The 19,748-nt window shown below is 44.0% G+C and overlaps 1 protein-coding gene and 1 pseudogene across 2 annotated transcripts in view; one reads left to right on the forward strand and one right to left on the reverse strand.

Moving 5' to 3' along the window:
• Window positions 1-3,626: 3,626 nt before the first annotated feature.
• On the reverse strand, window positions 3,627-4,421 carry LOC311101544 (P2Y purinoceptor 6-like; annotated as a pseudogene). Its single transcript has 2 exons — window positions 3,897-4,421; window positions 3,627-3,650 (listed from the first exon to the last, which is right to left on the reverse strand). The product of its transcript is annotated as a P2Y purinoceptor 6-like (transcript).
• Window positions 4,422-19,255: 14,834 nt separating this feature from the next.
• LOC311101798 (IQCJ-SCHIP1 readthrough transcript protein-like) overlaps window positions 19,256-19,748 on the forward strand; it is a gene marked incomplete at its 5' end in the record, with an annotated part of 205,425 nt that continues 204,932 nt past the window's right edge. The window contains 2 exons of the mRNA XM_084142985.1: window positions 19,256-19,278; window positions 19,538-19,628. Coding sequence (XP_083999111.1) covers window positions 19,256-19,278; window positions 19,538-19,628 — 114 coding nt within the window. The remainder of the gene's footprint in view (window positions 19,279-19,537; window positions 19,629-19,748) is intronic.

The raw sequence follows: 19,748 nt of genomic DNA on the forward strand, positions 1-19,748 counted from the left end.
CACCATCTCTTGGCTGGTCATAGAGGCTCGTAAAACGTTACACTCTGTCACACCATCTCTTGGCTGGTCATAGAGGCTCGTAAAACGTTACACTCTGTCACACCATCTCTTGGCTGGTCATAGAGGCTCGTAAAACGTTACACTCTGTCACACCATCTCTTGGCTGGTCATAGAGGCTCGTAAAACGTTACACTCTGTCACACCATCTCTTGGCTGGTCATAGAGGCTCGTAAAACGTTACACTCTGTCACACCATCTCTTGGCTGGTCATAGAGGCTCGTAAAACGTTACACTCTGTCACACCATCTCTTGGCTGGTCATAGAGGCTCGTAAAACGTTACACTCTGTCACACCATCTCTTGGCTGGTCATAGAGGCTCGTAAAACGTTACACTCTGTCACACCATCTCTTGGCTGGTCATAGAGGCTCGTAAAACGTTACACTCTGTCACACCATCTCTTGGCTGGTCATAGAGGCTCGTAAAACGTTACACTCTGTCACACCATCTCTTGGCTGGTCATAGAGGCTCGTAAAACGTTACACTCTGTCACACCATCTCTTGGCTGGTCATAGAGGCTCGTAAAACGTTACACTCTGTCACACCATCTCTTGGCTGGTCATAGAGGCTCGTAAAACGTTACACTCTGTCACACCATCTCTTGGCTGGTCATAGAGGCTCGTAAAACGTTACACTCTGTCACACCATCTCTTGGCTGGTCATAGAGGCTCGTAAAACGTTACACTCTGTCACACCATCTCTTGGCTGGTCATAGAGGCTCGTAAAACGTTACACTCTGTCACACCATCTCTTGGCTGGTCATAGAGGCTCGTAAAACGTTACACTCTGTCACACCATCTCTTGGCTGGTCATAGAGGCTCGTAAAACGTTACACTCTGTCACACCATCTCTTGGCTGGTCATAGAGGCTCGTAAAACGTTACACTCTGTCACACCATCTCTTGGCTGGTCATAGAGGCTCGTAAAACGTTACACTCTGTCACACCATCTCTTGGCTGGTCATAGAGGCTCGTAAAACGTTACACTCTGTCACACCATCTCTTGGCTGGTCATAGAGGCTCGTAAAACGTTACACTCTGTCACACCATCTCTTGGCTGGTCATAGAGGCTCGTAAAACGTTACACTCTGTCACACCATCTCTTGGCTGGTCATAGAGGCTCGTAAAACGTTACACTCTGTCACACCATCTCTTGGCTGGTCATAGAGGCTCGTAAAACGTTACACTCTGTCACACCATCTCTTGGCTGGTCATAGAGGCTCGTAAAACTTTACACTCTGTCACACCATCTCTTGGCTGGTCATAGAGGCTCGTAAAACTTTACACTCTGTCACACCATCTCTTGGCTGGTCATAGAGGCTCGTAAAACTTTACACTCTGTCACACCATCTCTTGGCTGGTCATAGAGGCTCGTAAAACGTTACACTCTGTCACACCATCTCTTGGCTGGTCATAGAGGCTCGTAAAACGTTACACTCTGTCACACCATCTCTTGGCTGGTCATAGAGGCTCGTAAAACGTTACACTCTGTCACACCATCTCTTGGCTGGTCATAGAGGCTCGTAAAACGTTACACTCTGTCACACCATCTCTTGGCTGGTCATAGAGGCTCGTAAAACGTTACACTCTGTCACACCATCTCTTGGCTGGTCATAGAGGCTCGTAAAACGTTACACTCTGTCACACCATCTCTTGGCTGGTCATAGAGGCTCGTAAAACTTTACACTCTGTCACACCATCTCTTGGCTGGTCATAGAGGCTCGTAAAACTTTACACTCTGTCACACCATCAAGGCTAAGGCAGACCTTGTCAAAGTGATAAAGGAATTTAAAGGGGAACATTTTTGATAGCGTTCACCCAATGTATAATTATGTTCATTTTAAAAAAACGTTTAACTCCAATTTTGAATGCAGCAGTTTTACAGTGACCTTCATGAAAATGACCTGGCTTATGTGTAAGAAGGATAACTTTTAAGAATACTATAACATTGGCAATTGGGTGGAAACCCTCTTTGCTCTACAACTGAATGAAAGGATAAATGCTTTGTTTTGTTGATGTTTATTGATCAATATCAGGGAATTGCCAAGAGACACTTTCATATGTTGAAAACCACAATCTAACGATCATTCTAATGTCAAAATCACTTTTGATAGTTTTTCTATTGTAATGAACGATCACTTCAAAGTATTTATCCCTGAATCAGTTTTCTGCAGGACAACCTGAGCTTGAACCAAGGGCTTTCCGTAGTATAGTATTAGGTCAAATATTGTGGTGGAGGAAGCCTATCCATATACCACTAAAGTTGTGACGGCTGTTTGTTTGTCTTTGTTAGCTGCAGAATAGTCTCTGTGTAAATTGCACTAAGAGTGCTGCCTGTTTAGAGTTGATCTCTCTAACAAACTTCTAACATCTCTAAATAACATGTGTTCTATGGGTACTACTGCCTAGAGCAGAGGTCTCCAACCCTGTTCCTGGAGAGCTACCCTCCTGTAGATTTTCACACCAACCCCAGTTGTAACTAACCTGGTTCAGCTTATCAACCAGCTAATTATTAGAATCAGGTGTCATATAGTAGGGTTGGAATGAACCTAGAGGACGTTAAGGCTTCAGGGAACAGGGTTGGAGACCCCTGGTGTCGAGGTACCATGTGTATTCATATTTTACAGCTATTGCAATAATAAATTACCTCAAACGACATGTTGTACTTTTAGATAACTTTAAATATTTTAAATGAATGATAAAATAAAATAAAGTGCATGTTTTTGTTACATATCTGATACATATCTGATGTTCACTGTGTTTGTTAAAGAACATTTTCAGGCCATTGTGTCCTTGCCAGATCTGATTGTCATTCTGTCTGATCAAATTGACTTTATATACTACAGTATTGTCTCAGGACAGCAAATAAAAGTTTGTAAAAACAGCCCCAGAATTCTCAATTTTGTATTTGATTTATTTTTGCAATGATGATTATGCCACTCCCCCTGCTGTCCTTGTAGAGTTGAGAGGCGTCAGAGGGTCAGTCTGCAGACTGAGGAGAAGCTGGCCAAACTCAGGCCTATGTCTGCTTTTGGCCTGCGCAACCGTTACCTGTCCAGACTAGGAGCTCAGGTACACACACCACACACACAAACACCGTATGCACATGGATGCTAAATTCCCTTCTCCTTCTTCCAGCTCTCAAATCACTACTGTACCCACCTGTCCTCACTGGCACACAGAAGTGTACTGAAGTGATGCGGCCTACTCTGCACCACCCCCTCAACATCTAAACCCAGTCAGTGTCCATGTCTCTAGACAAAAGGTACAAAATATCCTCCACTACAATGTTCTTTCAGGTTTTTTACTGATGTGGAACTGATAACCTATTGCTGTATTTTGTATATGTTGCTATGAAGCTACACTCGTGCCTTTTGTGTATTTATTACCGTTGCTAAGCTAATCACTAAATTACATTTGATAGTGTAAAAGAGCTACTATATACATAGTAACTATGTTTGTATCTTGAAAGTACTACATTTATTTGGTGTAATAATGTGTATGTTTTCCATGCCCTGTAAGTGGGAAGTGTTTTTTTTTTTTGCAATGTGGATATGGTTTTCAACTGTGTCAACAACAGAGGGCACTATTGATCTGAGATACAATATGAAAGTCAATGTTAGAGTACCTCTGAGTTTGAATGGACTACCCTTTGTTGCACATGCCTACAGGTGAGAATATTACCTTCATGACTGAATACAGCCATTGCCTTTATTGGTATGTGACTGAGAAATGTCTATGTAAATTGCAATACATTTAAGTGTCAGTAATATATTGAAGGTGTTTGATTTGGTATTGTTATGAGTTCTGTAATTTGTTGTTTGTGAAATGGAAAGGTACCAGGAATCCAACCACGTCCAGAAACATGTCATAACATGTCATGTTGTTGATTTACCCGGTAAGGGCAAACACAAGGGTTGGTGATATCTCCAGCGTCACCAGGACCCAAACCAAGCTAGACGTCAAAACAGCCAGGTTTTTTGTCCTGAACCGGAGTGCAGTAATCGGGTAGCATACACCGAGGAACCGGTGAATGCTGATGCATATGAGGAACATCATGCTGCAGTGGAGGTACGTATAGAAGAAGAATCTGATGGCTTTGCAGATGATGTCGCCGAAGGGCCGTACGTCGTCCATGGCGTAGCTGACGATGAGGAGCGGCAAGGACAGCACGTACAGCAGGTCAGCCACGGCCAGGTTGGTCAGGTAGATGACTGAGCAGATCCAGGTCCGGGTCCGGAAGCACACCACCCACAGCAGTGCTCCATTCAGGGTCAGACCCACAACAAACACCAGGCTGTAGGTCAGCGGGAGCAGGATCCTCTTATAAGAGTCCGAGACACAAGGTGAAGTTATTATTCCCATTCATATTGTCACAGCCCCAAAGGTCACCTGGATGTCTTTCTCTCGTCTCATCCCTCAGGTCTCCACGGGAGAGCCTCTCTCACCTGGGCGCATCTTCCGTGTATCTAAAGCTACGTTTTTGAAAAGCTTTACAATTGTTTGTTTGGGTTTACCCAAGCTTGTCTTCAGTTATATCCAACATGAGCTCTCATGCCACACACTGCGTAAAGACTGCAACGTCCAGAGATGTACCTGGCTTTAAAACGACTGAATGCTTGTATCCCTGTTTGTTTAAGCCTTGTGTACCTCATTACCCAAGCCTTAGCCTGTGTGGTATTACTAAGGCATCAATGTCTCCTAGATGAATGGGCAAATAAAGGACGCACTCCATGAATCTATTATTACCAGGGCTACATAAACCTTGCACTGCAGAGTCCGTGGGTTACCAAAGGGTATATGTGTAAATCTGGACTATTTTCTTTTACTTCCATTGATAGTGTAGATGTAGCTTCGTAGACAAATGTCACACACACACTGTTTTCAGTCCCGAGACCCCCAACAAAAAACTGGCTTTTCATTTATCTGACTTTCATTTATCTGCATGTCCAGCCCTTATAATTAGCCTCACAATGAAGTGTTTTAAAATTTTATTTTCAGGACAACCAGGGATACAAGAAGAAAACAAAACAATTTGAGATTAACAGTTGCATTCATGATTTTTTTTAGGTCCACCAAAGCAAAAACCTGATCAAAATGAATTTATAGTGCCTTCAGAAAGTATTCACACCCCTTGACTTTTTCCACATTTTGTTGCGTTAAAGCCTGAATTTAAAATTGATTAAAATGCAGATGTTGTGTCATTGGCCTACACACAATACCCCATAATGTCAAAGTGGAATTATGTTTTTTGAAATATCTATATTTAATTAATTAAATATAAAAAGCTGAAATGTCTTGAGTCAATAGGTCACATAATAAGTTGCATGGACTCACTCTGTGTGCAATAATAGTGTATAACATTATTTTTGAATGACTACCTCATTTCTGTACCCCACACATACAATTATCTGTAAGGTCCCTCAGTGGAGAAGAGAATTTCAAAAACAGATTCAACCACAAATACCAGGGAGGTTTTCCAATGCCTCGCAAAGAAAGGCATCTATTGGGACATTGAATATCCCTTTGAGCATGGTGAAGTTATTCATTACACTTTAGATGATGTATCAATACACCCAGTCACTACAAAGATACAGGCATCCTTCCAAACTCAGTTGTCGAAGAGGAAGCAAAACCACTCAGGGATTTCACCATGAGGCTAATAGTGACTTTAAAACAGTTACAGAGTTTAATGGCTGTGATAAGAGAACTGAGAATGGATCAACAACAATGTAGTTACTCCACAATACAAACCTAAATGACAGAGTGAAAAGAAGGAAGCCAGTACATAATACAAATATTCCAAAACATGCATCCTGTTTGCAATAAGGTACTAAAGTAAAACTGCAAAAAATGTGGCAAAGAATTAACTTTATGTCCTGAATACAAAGTGTTATGTTTGGGGCAAATCCAACACAACACATCACTGAGTACCACTCTTCATATTTTCAAGCATGGTGGTGGCTGCATCATGTTATGGGTATGCTTGTCATTGGAAAGGACTAAGGAGTTTTTTTTGGATAAAAAGAAACGGAATAGAGCTAAGCACAGGCAAAATCCTAGAGGAAAACTTGGTTCAGTCTGCTTTCGACCAGACACTGTGTCACGTTCGTTGAATGACGGGACAGACCAAGGCGCAGCGTGATATACGTACATGTTTATTCAACTTAATAAACACACGACAAAACAAGAAACGAAACGAAACGTGAAGTCCTAAGGTAGAATACAACAAACCTTAACCGGAACAAGATCCCACAACTAGACAGTGCCAATAGGCTGCTTAAGTATGGTCCCCAATCAGAGACAACGAGCGACAGCTGCCTCTGATTGGGAACCACACCGGCCAACATAGAACTAGACATCCTAGATCCTCATACATAGAACAAGCACAACAAGGAATATACACACCCTGACTCAACATATAAGCGTCCCCTGAGTCAGGGCGTGACAGTACCCCCCTCCAAAGGTGCGGACTCCGACCGCACAACATAAACATAACAGGGTAGGGGCCGGGTGGGCATTCCGCCTCGGAGGCGGATCCTGCTCGGGGCGTGACGACCTCTCACTCTCCGCCTCCCTGTTGCGCCTCTGGTCTGGTCTAGACCTCGGCGCGTTGCTTCCCCTCTCCTTCCTCCCACGATACGCCAGGCCCTGGTGTGGGAGACCCCGAACCTGGAGAGGGGCTGACATCATGGTCTGGACTGGAGCCACTGACCGGAGCCGGACTAGGCACCGGTGGAGCGGACTGCTTTGGCTCAAGAGTGGAGCCATTGACCGGAGCTGGATCAGGCACCGGTGGAGCGGACTGCTCTGGCTCCGGAGTGGAGCCGCTGACCGGAGCTGGATCAGGCACCGGTGGAGCGGACTGCTCTCGCTCCGGAGTGGAACGGCTGACCGGAACTGGATCAGGCACCGGTGGAGCGGACTGCTCTGGCTCCGGAGTGGAGCAGCTGACCGGTGCCGGACCAGGCACCGGTGGAACTGGCACGGGCCGGACTGGACAAACGCACCACTGGTCTGGTGCGAGGAGCAGGCATGGGCCGGACCGGACTAGGAACACGCACCACTGGCTTGGTGCGAGGGGCAGGAACGGGCCGGGCCGGACTGGCGACGTGCACCACTGGCTTGGTGCAAGGAGCAGGAATGGGCCAGGCCGGACTGGCGACGCGCACCACTGGCTTGGTGCGAGGAGCAGGAACGGGCCGGGCCGGACTGGCGACGCGCACCACTGGCTTGGTGCGAGGAGCAGGAACGGGCCGGGCTGGCGATGCGCACCACAGGCTTGGTGCGAGGAGCAGGAACAGGCCGGGCCGGGCTGGTGACGCGCACCACTGGCTTGATGTGAGGAGCAGGAACAGGCCGGGCCGGGCTGGCGACGCGCACCACTGGCTTGGTGCGAGGAGCAGGAACAGGCTGGGCTGGGCTGGCGACGCGCACCACTGGCTTGGTGCGAGGAACAGGAACAGGCCGGGCCGGGCTGTGGAGGCGGACTGGAGGTCTGGAGCGGAGAGCTGGCACAACCCATCCTGGCTGAATGCCTACTTCCGCACAGTATGTGTGAGGCATCAGCACAGGACGCACTGGGCTGTGCACGCGCACTGGCGATACAGTTCGTAGAACTGCCGCAGGATATGCGGGACCAAGGAGACGTACTGGAGACCAGGAGCGTTGAGCCGGCACACCCCGTCCTGGCTGGATGCCCAACTTCGCACGGCACGTGCGTGGTGCAAGCACAGGACGTACAGGACTGTGCCGGCGCACTGCGACACAGTACGTAGCTCCGCATAACACGGAGCCTGCCCAGTCATACGCTTCCTCGCGTGAGTACGGGGAGTTGTCTCTGCTCTGACACTAGGCTCCGCCAACCACCCTGTGTGCCCCCCCAAATGTTTTTCTTGGGGCTGCTTCTCGGGCTTCCTCCTCGACCGGCCTCCTCCGTGTTGCCGTTGCTCCACTCCTGCCTGGGCATCTACCTTAGCCCATGGTCCTTTCCCCGCAAATATCTCTTCCCATGACCACAATTTGCCCACCTGTGACATGGCTACTCGCTCCGCCTGGGCACGCTGCTTGGTCCTCGTTTGGTGGGATCTTCTGTCACGTTCGTTGAATGACGGGACAGACCAAGGCGCAGCGTGATATACGTACATGTTTATTCAACTAAATAAACACACGACAAAACAATAAACGAAACGAAACGTGAAGTCCTAAGGTAGACTACAACAAACCTTAACCGGAACAAGATCCCACAACTAGACAGTGCCAATAGGCTGCTTAAGTATGGTCCCCAATCAGAGACAACGAGCGACAGCTGCCTCTGATTGGGAACCACACCGGCCAACATAGAACTAGACATACTAGATCCTCATACATAGAACAAGCACAACAAGGAATATACACACCCTGACTCAACATATAAGCGTCCCCTGAGTCAGGGCGTGACTCACTGGGAGACAAATTCACCTTTCAGCAGGAGAATAACCTAAAACACAAGACCAATTATACAACGGGTGGGTCTAATCCTGGATGCTGATTGGTTAAAACTGCATTCCAGCCGGTGTCTATTCCACAAGTTACCACGGCTAAAACTATGATGTTGAAATGCCTATTTACACTGTTCCATCTGATTGCGCAATCCACTGTCTCATCAGCCCAGCCAGGCAACTTATAAACTTGATCTCCACTATAAAAAGTATCTAGACATTGTCTCCCATTTCTTTTAGACTAGCATTTGATTTTCTGTCTCCGACATTTGCAGCGTTTTTTTCAATATTGAAATTCAATCTCCAGCTGTCCCATAGTAATGAACGTATCGGGATGAGACAGACAGGCAGACAGCTTTTCTAAGCCAGTTGAAATCATGAATCAGCTGCCACAATTTTCATGGATATATATAAATAAATGTCAATAGAAAACAGGTAAAACGTAATGCAGCTAGTTTGCAGTCTTTCCAGTTTCAAGTTGAAGTTATTGTGTTAGCTGTGTTGGTGGCTAGCTCCTCTGAACAACAGTGTCCTGACGAGAGAGCACATTTTCTATGCCTTGCGAAATCGCGCATTAACTCATTGTTATGGATGTATCCAAATAAATGTCACTAGAAAACAGCTAAAACAAACGCAAATGCAGTTACTTTGCTGTTATTCTGGCTGCACTGTTTGACGTGAACGTATGTTAGCTGTAGTTGGCTAGCTATTAAGCAAGGGATAAGAACGCTGCCAGCCAGTATGGCAATGGAACATTTAGAACGAACGACTGGGCCCATAGATACAGAATAAAAATACTTAATGCATCTCTGGCAACCAAACCGATAGAACGAATTACCAGCCGGCTTGGGTAGCAACCTTAGATTTGTGTCAGGACTATATCTCGTGGAAGAATGAAATAGTAGGAATAAAATCATAAAATAAAAATAATGAAAATACGTCACTCATTATTTGAATATGTTGGTAACCCGTTGTATAAAAGTGATAATGCCCTCGAAGCCGGTGTTTTGGAGGGTATATCCTCCAAACACCGGCTTCTCGGGCATTATCACTTAAATATACACTGGAGTTGCTTACCAAGACAACATTGAATGTTCCTGAGTGGCCTAGTTACAGTTTTGACAAAAATTGGCTTGAAAATCCATGGCAAGACTTGAAAATGGCTGTCTAGCAATGATCAACAACCAACTTGACAGAGCTTGAAGAATTTTTTAAAGAATAATGTGCAGATATTGTACAATCCAGATGTGCAATGCTCTTAGAGTCTTACCCAGAAAGACTCACAGCTGTAATCGCTGACAAAGGTGATTCTAACAGGTATTGACTCAGGGGTGTGAATACTTATGTCAATTTTATATTTCTATATTTCATTTTCAATAAATTAGCACAATTTTCTAAAAACACGTTTTCACTTTGTCATTATGGGGTATTGTGTATAGATTGGTGAGAATAATATATTTAATCAAAGGCTGTAACACAACAAAATGTGGAATAGGTAAAGGGGTATGAATACTTTCTGAAGGCTGTAAGTACAGAAATTGTTTGCTCAGTGGGAAATTAATATCCAACTAGTCAGAGACAACTGTGTGGAGTTTGTGACAGCAACTATGTGATCTTATTACAGTATTATAGACACTATGTCCTGGGGTTTCCTATGATCTTCTATGTAGAAGAACCCTTTACCTTCTAAAGACTATTGTGTAGCTTGTGAGCGTCATAGAGCAAAACAAATGCGTGTTCGTGAGAGTCTCAGCTTTTCATAGATACAGTTGAAGTCGGAAGTTTACATACACTTAGGTTGGAGTCATTGTATCTTGTTTTTCAACCACTCCACACATTTCTTGCTAGCAAACTATAGTTTTGGCAAGTCGGTTAGGACATCTACTTTGTGCATGACACAAGTAATTTTTCCAACAATTGTTTGCAGACAGATTATTTCACTTATAATTCACTGTATCACAATTCCAGTGGGTCAGAAGTTTACATACACTAAGTTGACTGTGCCTTTAAATAGCTTGGAGAATTCCAGAAAATGATCTCATGGCTTTAGAAGCTTCTGATAGGCTAATTGACATCATTTGAGTCAATTGGAGGTGTATCTGTGGATGTATTTCAAGGCCTACCTTCAAACTCAGTGCCTCTTTGCTTGACATCATGGGAAAATCAAAAGAAATCAGCCAAGACCTCAAAAGAAATGGTAGACCTCCACAAGTCTGGTTCATCCTTGGGAGCAATTTCCAAACGCCTGAAGGTACCACGTTCATCTGTACAAACAATAGTAAGCAAGTATAAACACCATGGGACCACGCAGCCGTCACACCGCTCAGGAAGGAGATGTGTTCTGTCTCCTAGAGATGAATGTACTTTGGTGTGAAAAGTGCAAATCAATCCCAGAACAACAGCAAAGGACCTTGTGAAGATGCTGGAGGAAACAGATACAAAAGTATCTATATCCACAGTAAAACGAGTCCTATATCGACATAACCTGAAAGGCCGCTCAGCAAGGAAGAAGCCACTGCTCCAAAACCGCCATAAAAAAGCCAGACTACGGTTTGCAACTGCACATGGGGACAAAGATCGTACTTTTTTGAGAAATGTCCTCTGGTCTGATGAAACAAAAATAGAACTGTTTGGCCATAATGACCATCGTTATGTTTGGAGGAAAAAGGGGTATGCTTGCAAGCCGAAGAACACCCAACCGTGAAGCACTGGGGTGGCAACATCATGCTGTGGGGGTGCTTTGCTGCAGGAGGGACTGGTGCACTTCCCAAAATAGTGACATCAGTCAGGAAGTTAAAGCTTGGTCGCAAATGGGTCTTCCAAATGGACAATGACCCCAAGCATACTTCCAAAGTTGTGGCAAAATGGCTTAAGGACAACAAAGTCATGGAATTGGAGTGGCCATCACAAAGCCCTGACCTCAATCCTATTGAACATTTGTGGGCAGAACTGAAAAAGCGTGCGCGAGCAAGGAGGCCTGCAAACCTGACTCAGTTACACCAGCTCTGTCAGGAGGAATGGGCCAAAATTCACCCAACTTATTGTGGGAAGCTTGTGGAAGGCTACCTGAAATGTTTGACCCAAGTTAAACAATTTAAAGGCAATGCTACCAAATACTAAGTGAGTGTATGTAAACTTCTGACCCACTGGGAATGTGATGAAATAAATTAAAGCTGAAATAAATCATTCTCTATACTATTATTCTGACATTTCACATTCTGAAAATAAAGTGGTGATCCTAACTGACATAAGACAGGCAATTGTGAAAAACTGATTTTAAATGTATTTGGCTGTGTATGTAAACTTCCGACTTCAACTGTAGTTTTTAATAGTTTGTAGCTTAAACCAATCGGACTCTACAGACGTTTTTGTCTAAAAGACCCGACCCTGGGCCCCTTCAGGATCTGCCCTTGTCTCACAAACACCGCTCTAGCTCAGCTCCCGCTAATCACACAGACTAATGTAGAAGAAATAGACGAATCCAGTGGTACAAAGAAGTCTGTAGCTCAAACACACAATGTTTAAAAGGGGTTAGAATTCCTAAATTGCGACAGTGGGACTCATTTGGTTAAGTAAGGTGTGTGTGTGTGTGTGTCAGTGGCGGTCAGTGCCGTTTAAGATCAGGGAGGACGATTGTTCTTTTTTGAGCATGGTTCGATTACAGCATATTGGATGACTGTTATTCATATTCCATTCACCCAGTTCAATGTAACATCGATAGGTTTAGGCCACTACATGATCCTCGAAATTGCCTTATACTATACCCATCATGAGGTTGCTACAACCTAGCCTACAAATGAAAGGTTATAACGTAGGTGCACAGGTCTAGAGACAAATTGGAGTAATCAAGGTGACAGACAGTGACACATTCAATACCGTCTTGCACACTCTTGCCTGCATCTAGCTGATCTAGGGTGTAATCATTAGTCCAAACAGGGTAATCATTAGTCCAAACAGGGTAGAAAGGAGAGCTTATATTGGACAAATACAGGTAGTTCCATCACTGCTTTGTTCTGTTTGCTTCCGTTTAAGAAACGTTTGGAATAGAATCGGTGGAATGAATACACTCGCACACACAGTTCACTTTCATAGCAGCCACATACAAACAGCATCATCACTTTGCTCGTTGTATAATTCATTCTCGCATCTATGCGCACTACTCCTCTCACCTTTTCCCTTTGCTTGTGGACTTCATTGCACAACACAACAGCTGTCTTTGAGAAGGCAAATAAAACCTCTCGAAGCCAAACCTTCATACCATAACCGCTAACCGCTACACAGCCTACAATGTTTTCACCATATTAGCTGACGTCATAGTCAACATAGCTACTAGAACTAACACGTTAATAAACCCACAATCCAATCCATGTGTACAACAAGCAGTTTATCAGTGGCAATAAATTAATAAAACCGAAAGCTTACCTTGACTTGTAAGAGTTGCAGTGTTGGATAGCCTTAGCCAGCTAGCTAACATAAATAGCATTCCTCTCTGTTTGAGTCAGGTTGTTGAGTAGGCTAAATTAGCTGCATTGGTTAGGTAAGTAAGTGAATGGTAAATTAGGAAGAACAAAATACAACAAAATGTTATCTCTCTCTCTGCTGCTTCTCATAACTTTTTAAGAAATTAATTTGTTCAAAACTGTTAAATTAATTGTCTTTCTCTCTCTGAGTCAACTACTCACCACACGTTATGCACTGCAGGGCTAGCTAGCTGTAGCTTATGCTTTCAGTACTAGATTCATTCTCTGATCCTTTGATTGGATGGACATCATGTCCGTTCATGTTGCAATCGCTCTGATAGGTTGGAGGACGCCCTTCGAAGTCGTCATAATGACTGTGTAAGTCTATGGAAGGGGGTGAGAACCATGAGCCTCGTAGGTTTTGTATTGAAGTCAATGTACCCAGAGGAAGATGGAAAATAGCTGTCCTCCGGCTACACCGTGGTGCTACCCTAGAGAGTGCTGTTGAGGCTACTGTAGACCTTCATTGCAAAACAGTGTGTTTTAATCAGTTATATGGTGATCTAAAAAGGATATTTTTTTAAAAGTTTCACTGTTTACATTTTTATAAATTTCACTGAGGACGGTCCTCCCCTTCCTCTGAGGAGGAGCTGCCGTGTGTGTGTGTGTGTGTGTGTGTGTGTGTGTGTGTGTGTGTGTGTGTGTGTGTGTGTGTGTGTGTGTGTGTGTGTGTGTGTGTGTGTGTGTGTGTGTGTGTGTGTGTGTGTGTGTGTGTGTGTGTGTGTGTGAAGTAATTACCTCCTAACTGTAACACAACAAAATATTTATTGATCAAAATGCACATTTTAAGGGTCCGATGGAGGTGGTCATATCCACTTTTCTTACCTTACTCATCAGAGAGGAGTTGTTGTTTCTAGTCCCTGAAAATGCCATAGTTGTGACTGCAGACACTCCAACTCCTTGACTTCTGCTGCTAGCTGCTCTGTAACAGATGGAGAAACAAAACATACTTCCCCAAACCTTAGCAGCTTTTGTCCACTTTACTTCCCTGGTTTAAATTAAGTAAAACCTAACATAACTAATCTGCCTTGATCAATAAGACCACGCTAAGCTATACATAAAAGGCTAAGCCAAGAAGCTAAGCTGATGATGAATTAATTACATTGTTTCCAAGTTAATGCCATTGATAACATCTCTGGCTACTTACTGTTGGAGACAAACAGAGAGTCAGTCTACCCAGACCATATCAAATTAAATCAAATCAAATTGTATTTGTCACATGCGCCGAATACAACAGGTGTAGACCTTACAGTAAAATTCTCCAGATCCTTCAGGTTTCGTGGCTGTCGCTGGGCAATACGACCAGGTCCTGCTGTGTAGTTCTGGGCTGATCCCTCACCTTCCTCATGATCATTGATGCCTCACGAGGTGAGATCTTGCATGGAGCCCCAGAACGAGGGTGATTGACCGTCATCTCGAACTTCTTCCATTTTCTAATAATTGCGCCAACAGTTGTTGCCTTCTCACCAAGCTGCTTGCCTATTTATTGTCCTGTAGCCCATCCCAGCCTTGTGCAGGTCTACAGTTTTATCCTTGATGTCCTTACACAGCTCTCTGGTCTTGGCCATTGTGGAGATGTTGGAGTCTGTTTGAATGAGTGTGTGGACAGGTGTCGTTTATACAGGTAACGAGTTCAAACAGGTGCAGTTAATACAGGTAATGAGTGGAGAACAGGAGGGCTTCTTAAAGAAAAACTAACAGGTCTGTGAGAGCCGGAATTCTTACTGGTTGGTAGGTGATCAAATACTTATGTCATGCAATAAAATGCAAATTAATTACTTAAAAATCATACAATGTGATTTTCTGGATTTTTGTTTTAGATTTCGTCTCTCACGGTTGAAGTGTACCTATGATACAAATTACAGACCTCTACATGCTTTGTAAGTAGGAAAACCTGCAAAATCGTCAGTGTATCAAATACTTGTTCTCCCCACTGTAGGTAGAGTTATTAAAGTGACTATGCATAGATGATAAACAGAGAGTAGCAGCAGTGTAAAAGGGGAGTTGCCATTTGCAAATAGTCTGGGTTGCCATTTGATTAGATGTTCAGGCAGTGGCGGCTCCTGAAAAAATTCTCAGGAGGGGCAATTTTTCTGATGATTTAGGTGACCTACACACATTTTAAAAAAGATATGTCCAGCAACAACATGAAGACAGGGGCAGCATATAAGTCAATACCAGAAGCATTTATTGACTGATCTCAAAAGTGTTGGCTTACCAGGGTTGGTGGAGCCCTCAGTTTCATCTTTGCCTCGCAAAGCTAACTCAAACACTCCGCAAAACTTCACACACTGGATTAGCCGGCTGAGGATGTGGCGGTTCTTGCTAATGTCGTAGTAAATATATTTGTTATAGTGAATATGGAATATGATATGTTGAGTAAAATGTTGTGCTAAGATCTATTTAGGTCAGGAGCTGGTTATAAGTTCTGTTCCTATCCAATAACAATGGACAAAAGGGTCCTATCTTGTCAGCCTTGTCAGCAGGTGGCCAAGGACAACACCCACGCCATAGGCCTCTCAGTTCTTCCAACTCACGAGTTCTTGCTCTGAGGACACACACACACACAAACACACACACACACACATCATCACTGTTAAACACACACACACACACACACATCATCACTGTTAAACACACACACACACACACAAAAATCCCCTCTCTTAGGCTGAACATTTGAAGACAGAGAACCCGACTCAGAGCCAATGCAACAGTGACAGTAGCCTGCAGGGGACCTCGCCCAACTCATCAGGACCAATCAGAAGATCAGAACTACTAGATTGAACCTACTTCATTTATTGCATAAAATGTCTGCACACAATGTTTCGGGGCTCTCTTCAGATAATAATAATAATAATAATAATAATAATAATATGCCATTTAGCAGACGCTTTTATCCAAAGCGACTTACAGTCATGCGTGCATACATTTTTGTGTATGGGTGGTCCCGGGGATCGAACCCACTACCTTGGCGTTACAAGCACCATGCTCTACCAGCTGAGCTACAGAAAGTGGATACTCATGGATGCGCATTGCAATTGTAAAATGTCAACACAATTGGAGACACCACGTCATTTTTGGAGACATGTTATTGACAGTAAACTATTGTAGATGCGACTGCTAACTAAATAAAACATTTTAGCTGGCTAGCTAATCATCTTAGCTAAATGTGGGGCAAACAATTCAGTTATTTACCGTTAATTTGAGGGATTGGGGTGAAAGAAATCGAGTTACATAGTGATACTTTACGATATACTGTATTGACAATATCGCAATATTTTAGCGCTAGTTGGCTGTACCTGCACCAAAACACCATTATTGTTCCTTCATAGCTTGTTCTCAATCTTTTCACATTGGGAGCAAATTTGTTTTCAGCACTTTTATTTCCATGACTGATCAAAACTCGTTCTCATGGCTTTCTGATCCCTCTGCAACAGACATATGGTGCGCAATAAAATCACAGTATCAAATCGCAATACGTATAGAATCATGAGACTCGCAATGCTGATGCATATATCTTATCGTGAGGTTCCTGGCAATTCCCAGCCCAAGTTCATTTGCCACAACAAATCTCTTCGCTAGCAAACGCGATGTCTTCTCCAAAACGGCAATGTGTCTCCAGCAATGTTTACTTTTTTGACGTTCTATGGCATCTCCACTTTCCAAGCATATATGACCCCATGTAATATTTTGGTAAGTGATGCAAATAGTGAACTATGTAGGGCCAGGATGTAAAATATATTTAGCTGCAGCAATTTCTCTTATCTGATATGGTAAGTAATGGGGCTTAATTTATAGCTCCCTAAGAGTTTGACGAACGGGTCCGTGAACGCGATTCCAGATATATTTACCTCTGAATAAACTGCCTTTATTACACCATATCCACATCCAGTAAACTTGTGATTATCAACACTAACCTCATCGTTGTGGCGGCGGACAGCTAGCCTGTATCCCTCGTCATCCAGTTGAGTGAGTGGCAATGTCTTTTTTCGTTCGTACCAATTTTTGGAAAATCCTCGGGTGTAGGACTTTCCGCCTTTAGTAGAAACCTGTTGAATTATTAAATTTGGTCTGGGAGGTCCTAATTGTTTCGTTGCCAATTTATCTCCATTTGTTCGCCGACAAAAAGGAACTTCTTTCAAACAATCCACTCTTTTCTCAGTTATGTTCATGGTTACGTAACGTATGACGAAAGCGCGTAAGTGCAAGCCCACAGACACCCATTGAGATTGTATTGAAGGCTCTGAAATTTGAAAAAAATAGATTTTACATGGAAGTCTATTACAGACTTCTGGGCGATTTTCAACCTGACTGAAATCGCCCCAAAAGGGGGGGGAGCCATTTGAAGCACGACTTTAGCCTGATTCGACATTTAGTGGCAGTGTGGCACTGTGGCAGATCAGACGTATAGATTACAACACTGATAACTACTGTTGCCGTGATATAATTGATTAGAAAAAAAATCCCTTCCTTTTCCCGTTTGGCAGTGCGTCGCCCATATCGCCCTATTGAACAGGCCGCCCCTGTGTTCAGGAGTCATATGGCTTGGGGGTAGAAGCTGTTTAGAAGCCTCCTGGACCTAGACTTGGCGCACCGGTACCGCTTGCCGTGCGGTAGCAGAGAGAACAGTCTATGACTAGGGTGGCTGGAGTCTTTGACAATTTTTAGGGCCTTCCTCTGACACCGCCTGGTATAGAGGTCCTGGATGTCAGGAAGCTTGGCCCCAGTGATGTACTGGGCCGTACGGACTACACTCTGAAGTGCCTTGCAGTCGGAGGCCGAGCAGTTGCCATACCAGGCAATGATGCAACAAGTCAGGATGCTCTCGATGGTGCAGCTGTAGAACCTTTTGAGGATCTGAGGACCCATGCCAAATCTTTTCAGTCTCCATAAGGGGAAATAGGTTTTGTCGTGCCCTCTTCACGACTGTCTTAGTGTGCTTGGACCATGTTAGTTTGTTGGTGATGTGGACACCAAGGAACTTGAAGCCCCTTTACCTGCTCCACTACATCCCCGTTGATGAGAATGGGGGCGTGCTCAGTCCTCTTCTTTTTCCTGAAGTCCACAATAATCTCCTTTGTCTTGAGCTGCCTACAAAGATAATTATAACTAACCAAAGATAGTTAATCTGTGTCGTTTTCAATCGGAGCAAATTAAGCATAGTGGGCAGAACAATCAAGGAGGTGGGCAGAGCCAAGCATGAGCTAGCGAGATCCTATTGGTGTTCTAGCATGTATTTACATATTTCCGTTAGGGAACGCCTTCTCTGTGAAGTGCGTGTGTGCAAGAACTCGATTCGCCATTGCACTCCTTTAAACAACGCCATTTTTTTTTCAACTTTGGCAAAGGGTCACATCTACAAAACTTAGTGCACTCTGTTTCATAACAGATTTTAGTTTTGGGAACAGAAAACTGTATTGAGATCGGGCTTTTCTTCAATGAGAAAATCAGCCCAGTTCCATCTCGTTCCATACTCTCCCACTGCTGGCCAATGGGCTTCCTCTCCTCACCGTATGTTGCTGGGAGTGGAGATTCCAAACACTACAACCGGATGCTTCAGATTTATACATCAGGTGAAACATCTGGCTCCTTGTTCTAGCTGTGTCGCCTATTTATAGGGGTGGGTACTATGACGTCACCTATGGCGTCATATATAACACAATCTACTGCAGCGTTTTGCTGTCATTACATTGACAGAATGTATCATCAACATGCTTTGATTTTCTTGAGGACTTTTTTAGAAGAAAAAACGATAATGGTCACAAACAAGGCCACCTCAAACAAGCCTAAAGCGTCAACAGTAGGCTATTGTCAAATAAATACATGTAATTCAAACTATATGCCCAGCATATTCATCTCCCATGTTTTACTCCATGACTGGCGACTGTACGTCCACTGGCGACACATGAGGATTGTAATTTCCTCCCCGGTTACCCGTGAGTGAGAGAGTATATATTTTACCGCCATGCTTTGCAGAGAGAGCTAACAAACTCTGGTGATGTATGTTGATTACAGGGCTAAATTACTCCCCTTTTGCCGCGACACACACGCGGTATATATCATACACGACCCAAACATCTTATTGGATGAGAGAACGATTCCCAAGTCGCCTCTGCCTGACTGTTGGGCTGCTCCACTCTCTACTTTCTCCACTCTCCACTGCTGTCTCTCTATCTGACCGTGGCAAGAGCCAGCTATGCTGAGGACCGGCAATTATCGGTTAGTCAAGATCTTACCGTGATATGACAGCGATGAACCCATCATGGATGTTTGATAAGTGACATTCTGTTTTAATTTAGTTTGAGTGATGGAATCCTGCATCACGCTCTAGCTAGCAGAACAAGCTCTATAGACGTTTACCAGCATCTATATGCAGATACCTACTAGTCAGCTGCTTCTCACTCGGAGACATCTGTATTTTACTGTGTAAATGTAGATATTAGGCTAATTGGCATAACTTTTGCTTGTGTCGTTCCAGGAACATGTATCAAGGGGAAGGCACGAGGCTGCGTGGCGGGAGTCTGGGCGGCGCGCGGGAAAGGAAGTGTCTTGCCCTGTGCATCAACCAGGTAGGCTAAACATAATGTATTTACGTTGATCGTTTAAAAATTACATTGTAGCCTATGCGTTGATGATTTATGACATGTTGACGATTATTCTGTAACCTACCTATGATAGTTGTATGATTT

Source organism: Coregonus lavaretus, assembly GCF_964263955.1.
Source record: "Coregonus lavaretus genome assembly, chromosome: 26".
Classification (NCBI taxonomy): Eukaryota; Metazoa; Chordata; class Actinopteri; order Salmoniformes; family Salmonidae; genus Coregonus; species Coregonus lavaretus.